At 41.1% G+C, this 12,824-nt stretch overlaps 1 protein-coding gene across 5 annotated transcripts in view; it reads left to right on the top strand.

The window, feature by feature from the left end:
• Positions 1 to 12,824, top strand: part of CREB5 (cAMP responsive element binding protein 5) — a 406,791-nt gene that overhangs the window by 301,738 nt on the left and 92,229 nt on the right. For all 5 annotated transcript variants that reach the window (XM_036863403.1, XM_036863401.1, XM_036863402.1 and 2 more), the window contains one exon: positions 4,002 to 4,112. In XM_036863403.1, the coding sequence (XP_036719298.1) occupies positions 4,002 to 4,112 (111 nt within the window). The remainder of the gene's footprint in view (positions 1 to 4,001; positions 4,113 to 12,824) is intronic.

The following is a 12,824-nucleotide window of genomic DNA, read 5'->3' as shown; positions in this document are numbered from 1 at the left end:
CAAGCCATCTTCATCCAGGCTTTAAATCCTTCTTGTCCAAAATAGTTTCCTTTCAGGAATTCTATGCATTGTCCAGAAAAATATCACTACAGTGACCTTTTTTCCCCATTTGACTAAACTGTGTTCCATTCCCAGGGGCAAAGGTGGGACATTTAGGCTGAAAAGACCCAGAGAAAAGCGTGCCTGGCACTGGTTTCTACCACATCACTGCACTGTACAACTTAAAATAATAGAGGAGTTGAACAGAAAAAGAGTCTTTGGGACTTACCTGGTAGTCCAGTGGTTAAGATTTCGCCTTCCAATGCAGGGGGTGCGAGTTCAATCCCTGTTCGGGGAGCTAAGATCCCACATGCCTCGTGGCCAAAAAACCAAAACATAAAACAGGAGCAGTATTGTAACAAATTCAATAAAGACTTTAAAAAAAAATGGTCCACGTCAAAAAAAAGAAAAAGAGTCTTTAAAGTTTTAACAGAGAAGTCAATATACTTGAAATTTTTAAAAAATGTTGATGCTTCAGAATAGAAGCAAAGGATCAGGTGCATGGTAAAGAGCCAGTGTAGATAAAGAGAGTCAGGAGTTTCCAAACCCATGTCAGCGATGTGTACAGCTGTCATGAAAATAGTGTCAATCTAGAGCAGTGATTCTCAACTGTGGACAGTTTTGTACCCGAGGGGTTATTTGGCAATATCTGAAGACACTGTTGGTTGTCACAACTCTGGGAAAGTGCTACTGGCATCTAGTGGGTAGAGGCCAGGGATGCTGTTAAACATTCTACAATGCACAGGATAGTTAAGACGACAAAGAATTATTTGGCCCCAAATGTCAGTAGTGCCAAGGTTGGGAAATCGTGATTCGGTGTGACACTAATGTAGCTAAAGAAAATTAACACAAGATATCTAAAAGCATATGCTAAGACTTCTAGGCCCTAGAAATCTGGGCCTTTTCTTCCTTGTTATCAAGTCGCCAGCCCTTGCACTGTAACTTTGGCTTGTCAAGTGTGGTCTTTCCGTAGAGTTCTTGCCCTGAGAAATCATGCTTCCTGTGGCATAAAAGATTAGTTTATGTCTGTAGGTGAAGGTGAGATTCTTAACTGATCTGTAGTGCATGCTGTCAGGCTACATATTTCACAAAGCTCTAGGTCAGAAACAAATGATGAATTTGTTCATTCATTCATTTATTTCGTAAAATTTTGTTGAGCACCTGCTATGGAGCAGGCTCTGTGCTAGATGCTGGCATGTGGTGAAGAAAAAGGCAGACGTTGCCTTCCAGCACTTCACTGGGTTGTGATTTCTGATCTTGAAAGTCAAATGCTGAAATAATTTGGGAATACGAGCACCCATTTATAATTACAAAAGCCCAGTGAACTGCAGACATCTTGGCTCCTGTTTTCCAGTTTGTTTCAAGGGAAAAGAAGAAGCTCAAAAAAAGGTGATATCCTTTACCTGGATGTTTTACCTACAGTGCTCAATGTCGCTTAGTATTTAGAAAAGCCACTCCCATCTTCTGACCTCTTAATTCTAGTCCACTCATTAAAGCCAGACTCACGGGCAGAGCGTTATTAGCACAAAGCACCAAATGGTTGTTATAAAGAGGCTCTTGCTAACCCCCTATAATTACTTAGATGGAAAAATGCAGTTTTTTAAGATAGGAAAATCAGCCTGTTTTCATATTCTGTTTAATTTGTCAGTCATAAGGTAGAAACAGTCCTAGCCTGTAATTTTTCTGAGAAGTGGGAAGCGTGGCTGACTCCGGATCAAGAGGCAGCAAGCAGGCTACTCTCAATTCTTTGTAGAGCATGATGGCTACAGAGCATGATGGAAAACCCTGGACAATCGTGTGTCCTTCTGAACCATCCTGCTTTAGGACACTGAAAGCAAAAGCTCCTTTGGACTTGATTTCCCTCTAGGAGAAGGTCACTAATTGGAATAGCGTGTTGAATCCTATTCCAACTCTCCTATCCCCTAGCCTCTGGAAGTGGGAGTTATAAAGTAATAAGCATTTTTTAGAGAAATCTCCATGACTTAACAATGAGAGTATACAAATGTACTTTATGACACTGAATTGTACACTTCAAAAGAGTTAAAATGGTAAATTTTATATTATGTCTATTTTACCATGATTTTAAAAAATAATTTAAAAAATTAGACTACCCAGGCTGCCTGGAGATTTAGAGGAATATGAGAGTGAATACAGTTGTCCCTCCGTACCTGTGGGTTCCACATCTGCAGATTCAACCAACCATGGATTGAAAATATACTTTTTTAATACCAGAAAGTTCCAGAAAACATCACTTGAATTTGCCAAGTGCTGGCAACTATTTACATAGTATTTACGTTGTATTAGGTATTATAGGTAATCTGGAGATGATTTAAAGTATAAGGGAGGATGTGTGTAAGTTTTATGCAATTACTATGCCATTTTATATAAGGGACTTGAGCATCCTTGGATTTTGGTATCAGAGGTGGGTCCTGGAACCAATCCCCAGCAGATACTGAGGGACAACTCTATTTTATTTTGTTGAATTGGTGCTGCAAAAGGTTTTGCTAGAGTGGTCTAGAAAGTTCTCCTTCATTAAGTAGCTCCTTTTGAAACAATTTCACATATTCATACATTGCTAGATAACTGATAAGCTAATTCTGGCCAAGGTAAGGCTGATGGTGCTTTGCTGTGACAGAAAATGTGCGCCAGTCATTCATGAGAGGCTTTAGGCAGGCACCTCTGCTAATCCACACATTGGTGTCATAATTATACCCCCTCCCCACCCCTGCACTTGGAGTGGACACAGCAGGAATTGCAGTGATAGAGTCCCAACAATGGAAGGGACCTTAAAGGGTCATTTAGTTCAACTATTACTCTCAATTCTTGTCTGTGAGGTTTCCATCCTCCACACTTTGACAAACTCCAGTGATAAGGAACTCTGTATTTTCTAAGACTACTTAGGCTAACTGAGCAGAAACGTGGTTCCCTAAAATTTCCAACCATTGTTTTCATTTCCATCCTTTGGCAAATGGAAAAACTCTTGCATTGAAGAAACTATTTCCCCCCTGAGGAAAGTCGAATTATTTTCTGTGGGATTTCAGTATTAAGTATTTATTAAGCATTATTCTAGTTCTTCAAAAAGTGCTAATTTTCTACTAAACAGAAAATATTAATCAGACGCACCCGTCCTTGACTGAAATAGAGATTTTGCTGTATTTAGTTTTTAACAGGGACGCGCCCCGGAGACAAAAAAATGCCAGGACTCAATTCAGATATTTGAATGTTAATTCTAGACACTAGGGCAGGCCAGCAGGACAGTGGAGGGCATTGATCACGAGTCTTCAGCACCCTGACTGCTTTCTTCACCTTTCCAGAGCCCTAGCCCTGCTGTGAGGCCTAAAACTGCTCCTGTGTAGTCAGACACGGTTAACAGGGAAGAGAAGATGTGCCAGGGGCAGCAGCTCAAATACCTCTGCTGGATCATTTTGATTGTGGTCATGAGTTAGAGAGACAGGAAGACACGTCATCTTTAAGAGGGTGGCTTTTTAAATGAATTTTTTCTTATTGCTAAAATGATTCACGTTTCTGTATAAAATGTAGGGAGAACAAAAAAGCCACAGATAACCTGAGATAACCATTTGGTATATTCTGTATCCTGCCAGCATTTTTCTATGCATATGTTATTCTGTGTAGCTGTAAAAATAAGCATGATGAGTAGTATTTGGAGTGTTCGCAGAAGTGGAAGTATTGCATACTTTTGTTTGGAAATGATCTACCATGACAACACGTAGTTCTCTTTGGCATCAGGCGTATTCTCTAGAAGGCACAGCTTTGGATGATTCTTTGATGTGCTTGAGTTCAAGGCTCAGGAGTATATTGTTTACCCTTCAGCAAACCACAGGCTTTGCCGGGAGTTATTCACAGAAATTCTAAACGATCCATTTGAAAGAGAAATGCAGCTTTGTCTATGACCTAGACTGCCTTTCTCAGACTTCTGATTCTGTTACTTTCCTTTCTCTTAGATGGAGAGACAAATGTCAGTGAACTCCAACCTCCTGGGAATGCAAGGTCCAAATCTCAGCAACCCCTGTGCTTCTCCCCAAGTCCAGCCAATGCATTCAGAAGCCAAAATGGTAAATAACAGTTATAATCATCCTTTTGTTATTTCATGACTTTTTCTTTCTTTTGATTTCTGCTCTGACTTCCAAACTTCAGTCAAGTCAGGTAGATGGCTCTGTCTTTGTTTCAATGAATAGGTCTTTCTGTGGAAAAGCTGTGCAGAGCTTGGCTCTCTCTTTGAGGCTATTTGTTACTGAACCTTGGCATCGGATGCTCATATAACAAACATTGGACCAGCCTGTGGCCTTAGTGAGAGGGACTTTTGGAAGTTTGGGGAAATCCATAAGAGTTGAGGAGGGATGTACCCAAGTATGTGTATATTTGTTCAGAAAGAGAAATTAGCAAAAACAATCCAGAGTTTCTCTCCTTCGAGGTAGTCACAGTTTCAACGCCACTCTTCCTGTCCCCACAGCCACCAAGACAGACATGTGATTTTTAAGCACATACTACTATGAAAATATTTTTCAGTTTTTGTTATAGTCATCAGATGTGACATTGAGCTGAAAGGACCAGTGCCTTGTTTTCTCACGGGGTAAATGCAGCTCATACTGAAATGTGTGATTTCAGGTGACAACTTCAGTGACTTTTAACGTATGAGACTGATATGCAGTAAGGTCAGTCTTTCCAATCAAAGTGATAGATTCATGCATTTCTATTCTACCAAATATTAATAAAAGCAATGCATGTCGATCTTGGCCATATAAAGTAAATTTGCTGGTTATATTTAGTGGAGTTACTTGAAGTAGGTCATTCAGTTTTCATATAAATTCTGACACCACAGTTAGTAAGGTATCAGATGTCAACAAAATACACTGCAGCAAAGTTTTTAGTATCTGATATTGGATAGATAGCTTTTGCTAGAAGTTGAAGATTTATTTGGTTTGCTGACTGACAGCGTTAGGGACCCTGTCTAATGGCTGGGGTGAGGATGTCATTGACATCTCTGAAAATTAGCCATCAATACCCAGTGACTTCGTTTTCAATGGCAGCAAGTTTTTTTGGCGCCTGCTTTGGTCACGTTCTCTTGGAAACTTCACTCATTTCACTTGCAGCTTCTCAGCCCAAGGAAGCAACTGAACTCCCAGTGTTGGCTACCTTGGGCAAATAAAATCTGTGGTTGGGAGAGTTCTCTTTGCTGTGCCACAGTCCCTGTGACATGCCAAATGGCACCAGCACCTTCAGCAAAGCTCGTTAAATCTTTTTGGAATCGGCAAATATTTTTTCAACTCAAGCCCTGCTGAGCCAAACCAAATACTTGCTGGCAGAGTAAAGTCCAAACTGGCATCTGTTTTGGAGACCAGAGTAATGCCATTTACATTTTTTTAAAGGAAAATAAAAAATGAATTGTGACGGTACTTAAGAAAAAAATAAAATTAAGTTATTCACGTGTATGAATAAGTGTTCTGGGTCTAAGCATCAGATGCTACTCCTCCAGCTGGATTATTTCTGAATCACCTAATTTAGTTCAGGGTCTGTATCCCTTTTGAGGGACCTCCCAGACAAACTTGAGGTAGATTCTAAAACACAATTCCAAACCAAATTTCCCTGCAGTTGAGTTTCATTGGATTTTATGCCACCACTTGACTCTGAAGTGTCCTATCCCTCTTCTTGCTGGCAAAGAAGGAAAATGCTTCCAAAGGGAGTACGGGTTTATAGTTATTTATATGTATGAAATAAAAACATATGATATGGCAGCTTAATAGTGAATGATATCAGCAGGAGACAAAAGGGAGAATTGGGCTGTGCTTATAAAAATAGTGTTACCCTGTAAATGTTTGTTGAGTTAAATGTTGAGCAGGCATACTACTCTGCTGATTCATGCTCTAAGTGAATGAATATTTCCAGATCCATGATGTCTGGGCAAACCAACTGTATCATGAAGTAGATACAGCTTTTCCCCCTGCTCCAAACTCCCACCCCTAACCTGGGTATTGCCAATACAAATATGGATTACTGTTAATCCAAAGGGAAAAATTGTAATATCGGCCACTTATATTTTGGAAGACGAGCATTTACCTAGTAGCTTGGAAAAGCGTTAAGTGAATGACTTTTAATACATTACTGAGCGTCCTTATTCTGATTTCTGCTTGCTTTATTCACTGGAGAAACACGTTATTGCCATCTACTAACCGTACAATATTTTCTAGCAGCTTTGGTTTACTCAGATGAAAAGCTTTTATAAAATACAAAGTAGAGAAGAAAAAAACTCTTCCGCAATGTTAATGTCAGCCAGAGCCTCCCCAGGTTTCTCAGAGCTATGGGCTTTGTTGTTCTATGCCTAATTTTCTTCCTGTGTAAGACTAGAATGGATTCCAGATTTCAACTAAGACTCTGGTTTCGCTGTTTTCAAGGACGTTTCCAAAGGTCACACATGGGCTATTGTGATGAAGGCACTGTGTGGGGTGTGTTCTCAGAGCACAAGAGAAAGCAGAGAGCCGCCTGGGAGGTGTTGCCCACTTCACAGCGCTGCAGACCTCGTCTCCCGGGAATGGTGCTGTCAGAGTGTCCGCTTTACACTCCCTCTTGGCCACTGACAAAAGCCATCATCCTGAATCTCTGGGGAAACTCAGAGGTCCTCGAGGTGGCCAAAAGCTGTAGACAGGATTGCTTTACAGGTACAGTTTTATTAGAAGCTGTCTGACAAGTGATGGCTCAATAGAAGACATCCATTTTCTTTGCCCCAAATCGGTCACTTCTATTGTGGAAGAGAGCAAAATAGGCTCCAGTAAGCTCCATCTTGCATTAACCTGCAACATCTTAAGTCAAAATCATACATGTTCTTCTTTTGATTTAATGTGTATTAGTATCAAGCAGTGCACTTCAAAGTACTGTAATCACATCTGTCCAAGCTGATTTGATCATAAGTCTGGCAGATAATAATTTAGTTTTATGGATCTTTTTCTGAAGAATTAAGCCAAGAAACATATAACTTCACAATTATGCAAGTGAATATGTGCATATTGGGTTTTGTTTGGGGGTCAGAGCAGACTCAGAGCTGTGAGAGCCTTCCATCTTTCTAACCACCCAGAGAGGTAGGCTCTTCCTTCCAGATTCCTGGGATCGGTGGGTGTCTTCCCTGAAAATGGTGTCGGCTAGGAGGAAATTCACTGGATACCTGATGGACAGTTTTAACACTCAAAGGGGAAAGGGAGAGAAAGAGGAGGATGAACAGAGAGAAGTGGAAAAGGGGAGGAAGAAGGAGACAGAACAGATAGGAAATGCAAACCAGACTGGGACCCGTTTTTCTAGCCTTTGCTGGGTGCGAGTGATTCTGCAATGACGTGGATGTGGTGCCCTCAGAGTTATGTAGATTTGTGTTCATTTCTGTCTGTGAGAATTAGACCAATTCTATCTAACTCTGAAAAAGGTTTTCCTTTTCTTCTTTTTAAAGAAGTCAATAACAGGGTTGGAAACTAAATAAGGGGTGGGGAGAACTTGTCCATACACCTGTCTTGAGTCTCATTAATGATGAGATGACAACTATCGTATTGAAACTGATGAAAATGAGGCGTATAAACAACAATTCATGGAGGGCTCTGACCACTCTGCCCAGATTCCACCTTCAATTTGGATAGGGGTAGGAAGCCTAGGAAGTATTGATACCAGTGAGAAGGTATGTATAGCTGTGACCTGATTTTTTTCTCAGGACAGCCCCATAACAGGGATATTGTCCCCATTTTACAGCTGAGGCAGCTGAGGCTCCAAGAGGTTAAAAAACTGGCCCAATGACACATCACTTAGCAAAAGCTAAAGTCTCAGACTCTAATGACAAAGCTTTTCCATCACAACATTGATCCTTTGATAAAAATACACAGCTTCCAGGTATCAGTAACCAGAGGATTAAATCAAATTCTTTTTAGGTGAATTTATATATACATACTAACGGGAGACAAGGATGGCAAGGATAGTTTAGATCTCCAGATAACCTGGAAAAAAAATGTGGAGTGGTTGTTTAGTATGGAGCTTACCTCTTGGTTTAACCAGAGCTCTGTGGCTTCACTGACTGGTCCAGCCTCACTGCCTCTTATTCAAACACATTTTAATCATGACATTTCTTGTTTTACATGTGTGTCTCCCCCACTTGATTGATTGGAAGCGCCTTGAAAATAATCCTTGCATTGTGTAAGCTCCGTGTACCGAGAAAGGCCCCATGAATGAGAACTGAATTTAACTGAGCTGAGTTGAATTAAAATTATGAGAAGGAACCAAACCCTAGCCCTGGAAATGAGGGTGAGATGGAGTGCGTAGGGGGTACGGGTGGGGCTAAGAAGGAGAGGATAAAGTGTGTTAAATGTTAAGCTAAGTATTCAGCCTGTAAAGAGTAGCTGACGACATTTGATGTGTTTGAAAGACATCTAGAAACAATATCCGTCATATTTTTTCCTTGAGAGGAAAGCAATATGTCTGTTCCTTAGAAAACAGAACTTGGAATATCATTGCCCTCCTAGGAATTGAGAGCAATCAATACTAAATGCTGTTTCTTCCACTGTGGTGGATTGATTGTGCTGTATTTTGGTCACCTACTGTCAATACCCCATCCACAGTTAGGTTTACAGTTTATTCAATGAATACATAAATATATACATTAATGAATGAATAAAAGAAACCAAAAGGATTGAGAGTCAAGACCTTTTAGAGATGGAGGGCACTTAGGGAAGAACTTGCCCAATTCCTCATTTCACAAGTGAGGACACCAAACCTGGTAAAGACTTAGGGAGATCAAGCCATCATTTAAACACAAAGCTGGGCTTCAACAAAAGCCTTCACGCTTCTATCCAGAATTGTGCTTTTTCCATCAGCTGTACTGATAAATTACTAACAGTGCTTCTTTTTTTGGCTCATGGTTTCCTCCTGGCAGATTGGCAGACAAGAAAACCGGGGTGGTAGAGTGAGCAAGCCATGGTTAAATCTCTACTTTGTTTTGAATGTCAACCTGGGTGTGTTTGTGTTTGCCTTTCCCCTCCCTAATTATCGAGCTGGATAACTGTTTGCCTGCAGTGCCCCTTGGCCACCCACTGTCCAACAGATAAATCACAGAGAACCCTGGCTCCATACGGAGTTGCCTGGAAAGTTTATACCCAGGAAAAGACAGTCTCCAGGTAACATCTCTCTGGCACTCTTGAGAAATGTAGTTCTGCGATTTGCCTATTTGCTTTAATCATCCTCAGCTTCACTTCCTAAGTGTCCAGGAATAAAAAAGCAGTGAATAAATAGGCTGTCTGCTTCTCAGAAGCTTTGTGGCGAGGCAGGAAATGCTGTTGACTTGACAGACACTCTCTTCTCATTAACTTTCGAATCATGCCAGCAGCCATGTGTCCCTGTAGCCAGTGATCAAAACGCGATGATGGGCTGAACCAAGATGACCACTCTTCAGAATCCTTCTCCCTCAGTGCTGTGAAAAACCACTGTCCAATATGCAGGTGGATAGGAATTAGGTAAGATTCTATGACAACAACCACGAAAATCTAAGCTCTCACTAATATGTATGATGGATCTTATTTTAAGGGCAATTTGCCTTCTTAAAACACCATGGTAGAAAATAGTAATTGTTAACAGTAATTAATCACTTGTGTATGTGGCAGAAATTATGTTAAGCATCTTGCAATATATTATCTCATTTAATTCTCCAAACAATACGCTTAGGGAGGTACTGTTCTTAATCTCATTTTATAAATGAACTGAGAGGTTGAGTAACTTGTGAAGAACATACAAGCTGGTAAAATATGGTGCTGGGATGTGAACCCAGCATTGGGCCCTTGATCCTGACCGTAAACCGTAATGTTTTGCCAGCAGTGGGGATGATCATCCTATGAGTTCATATTAGCAGAGCACTTTCCAAATTGCAAAGTGCTTCCATGTACATTGTCTCCTCAGAGCTTCATAGCAATTCTCTAAGGTCAACAGGGAATTATTACTATCCTCATTTTATAGACACAGAGAGGTTCTGAGTGACTTTTCCAGCATGATCCAGTGGCATAACCAGGCTCTGAGCCCAAGTCTCCTTTGATTTTTTGTCCTGTTTCTACTATATCATGCTGACTCTGGAGTCCCCATGATAACTTATTCCGAATCAAAGCAAGTTCTTATAAAAGCGAAATTCAGTGGTATTAAAGTATCAATAAGATGAAGCTCAAATTAATAGCTAGGCCCAGCCACCTAACTATTAGCTTCTCTAGTCCTCATCATCTAAACACCAGAGAGAAGGCTGATTCATATTTCTGTCTGGCCAAGACAACTGCTGAATTAAGGAACGAAAAGCAGCAACACAACTCTAAGAGCTAATAGAAGCCCTGACTCCTTTCTCTTGGCTGAAAGTATAAACTTTCACATGCCATTACCACTTTGCCCATTTAAACTGTAGAATGTTTAATTTAGGAATATATTGTGTCGAGTTTTTTGGTACAGTGTGAGTGATTAGATTATGAGATCATTGATAAGAGCTAGCAACCATGTATTTATATTTCTACAGAACAGAATAAATTCCTGCAGCATTTACATTCCGTGTGCTGATCAAGATCCCAAACACATGGGATTATACATTTGATTATATTTGTTTTGAAAATCAGAATTTGAGAGATTAGCAATTGCTTATGAATCACCAAATTCCAAAGCAGGAAAGGATTATATTGGCAAAATTCTTTCCTTTGAGAAACAAAGGTCTGAAGTTCAAGTTAACAGCTGGTCTAAGGTCACGTAGCTAATTAGCAGAAGAAGGGGAATTAGAACCCAGATTCCAGGTTTTCAATTTATAGTACTTCACTCTGCATGTGCTAGTCAGGACTTGACAGAGAAAGCCATCTGCTGGCTGCTGTGATAGTGAATTTTCTAAGGGAGTGTTTCCTGAAGCGTTGTCAGTACCCGGGGAGAAGAGGGTCAATCAGCTTTTCCCTTTTGTATCCAATGGGAATTGAAGTTCATCAACAGAATGCCTGAAGGAATGGGTCCAGTTTCTATAATTCTTCCTGAGACTTGGGGGTCTTGACATGAGACCACTAAGCTATTCTGCTTGGTTATCCAACGCGTGGATTCATGATAAGTATTGCCTCTCTTGGCACCCAGTACAAACTGACTTGATTTTGCCTGCCACCAAGCAAAAGTAAACTTCCCACTTCTCATTGCTGTGTTTTTTGGGACTGCATGGATCTTCCTCGGGCTTTCGGAGCTCTGTTTCGTGCTGGTGTGAAGTGGTGACCGAGCTCTCTGAGCACCCATCACAAAGCGGTATTGAAATGTCCCTTTCTTTCCATCGGCCCTCTCTGGGCTCTCCCCATCTCCAGCCTCACCAGCGGCTCCGCACACACATTCAGATAGTCTCCTAGGACTCACTGTCTTCCCAGTTCTCTCTCTTTCTCTTTCTGCAAGTATCCACCCTGTTTTGGTAACCGTGGCAACAGGTGAAATACAATCCCAATATTTGCTCGCTGCCTCTGTCACCCAGCCCAGCACGCGCATCGCCGGCTCTTGTTTTTGTGTTTGTTTAACGTTCCCAAGCCTGAAGTCAGATGCATCTGGGCAAGGACGCCACGCACGGTCGGTCTGGTTTGGAACACCCCCTCTCACACAGTCTTCAGGCACGTCTTCTTTGTGTGTTTGTATACGTGTGCGCACGCCTGTTTCCTTGTCTGCTTTGGAACGTTGTACAAATAAGTTCAGCTTATGTTAGAATAGCCAAGCGGGAAAAAAAGGAATTTTACACATCTTGTTACAAGGAAGTTCTGCTTTGCAGAGATATATTTTGGTCTTTTTCTTGGAATTTATGTCGCTTACACTTTCCAAGATTTTTGCCAGCACCACTAATAAGGAAAGTTTGCTTTGCACTTTGGGATGATGGTCTGCCTTGAGTTGGTTTTTTATGCGGCAGGTACAGCAGATCTGTCAGAAAACTTGTGCCTTGAGGGGGATGGAAGCGGGGGGCATTGGGGACGATAGAGGAGGCAAAGTTTTCCTAAAAGTGTGGGATTTTTCTTTTGTTAAAAAAATAAAAGGGAGAATCCAATCTTCAAATCCAAAACTAACCAAGAATATATTTTTCCTGTTGGTATCCTTTAAAATGGTCTTTCTATCCCCTGTTTGTTTGAAAATCTAGCTGTACTATATAGTATTGTATATTTTATATATTTTATTTGCCTTAGTATAAGATGAATCATTAGTTTCTCAGAATCGGTGAGTCTCAACAATAAAAATAAATACATCGAGTATTTTTACTTTGAAACGGTATTTGCAATCACCAGACAGAAGATGTGTTTAAGGAGGATGATGTTTTCATCCAACTGTGGCCTTGGATTCTAGAGATTAAAAGTGCAACCAGAGAGGCAAGGCAGTAACCTGATTTCAATAGAGAGCCAGCATCTGAAGAATAAGAGGGAACAAGAGCGCACTTGGGTAGAATTTCAGAGTTGGCAAGTGTTTCACTTGCACCCTTTCCTGGAATGTGCTTCTCCCTTTTGGCACCTCCGCATGGGAATGTGCCCATGTTGCCAGGGTACCAGTCCTGTGTCCCTCCCAGCCTCTCCTGCTTCACTCAGCTCCGCGCACCATGGTCACTCTCTGAAAGCCCCTCCCAGGAGGCTGGCATTTTTCTGAGGGCTTCTGGCTGCCTTGCCTCTCCTATCCTATTTCCTACGCTTTGCAAACTGCACTCCTCCTTTTTTTACAAGACTTAGCTCAAATGCACATCACAGTTCCTGCAAAGTCTTCTCAACTTCCTCAGGTAGACAGGAGCCACG

This window comes from Balaenoptera musculus, chromosome 9 (genome assembly GCF_009873245.2).
Source record: "Balaenoptera musculus isolate JJ_BM4_2016_0621 chromosome 9, mBalMus1.pri.v3, whole genome shotgun sequence".
Classification (NCBI taxonomy): domain Eukaryota; kingdom Metazoa; phylum Chordata; class Mammalia; order Artiodactyla; family Balaenopteridae; genus Balaenoptera; species Balaenoptera musculus.
Note: the sequence above shows the minus strand (reverse complement) of the source record. Positions and strands in the feature narration are given on the sequence as shown.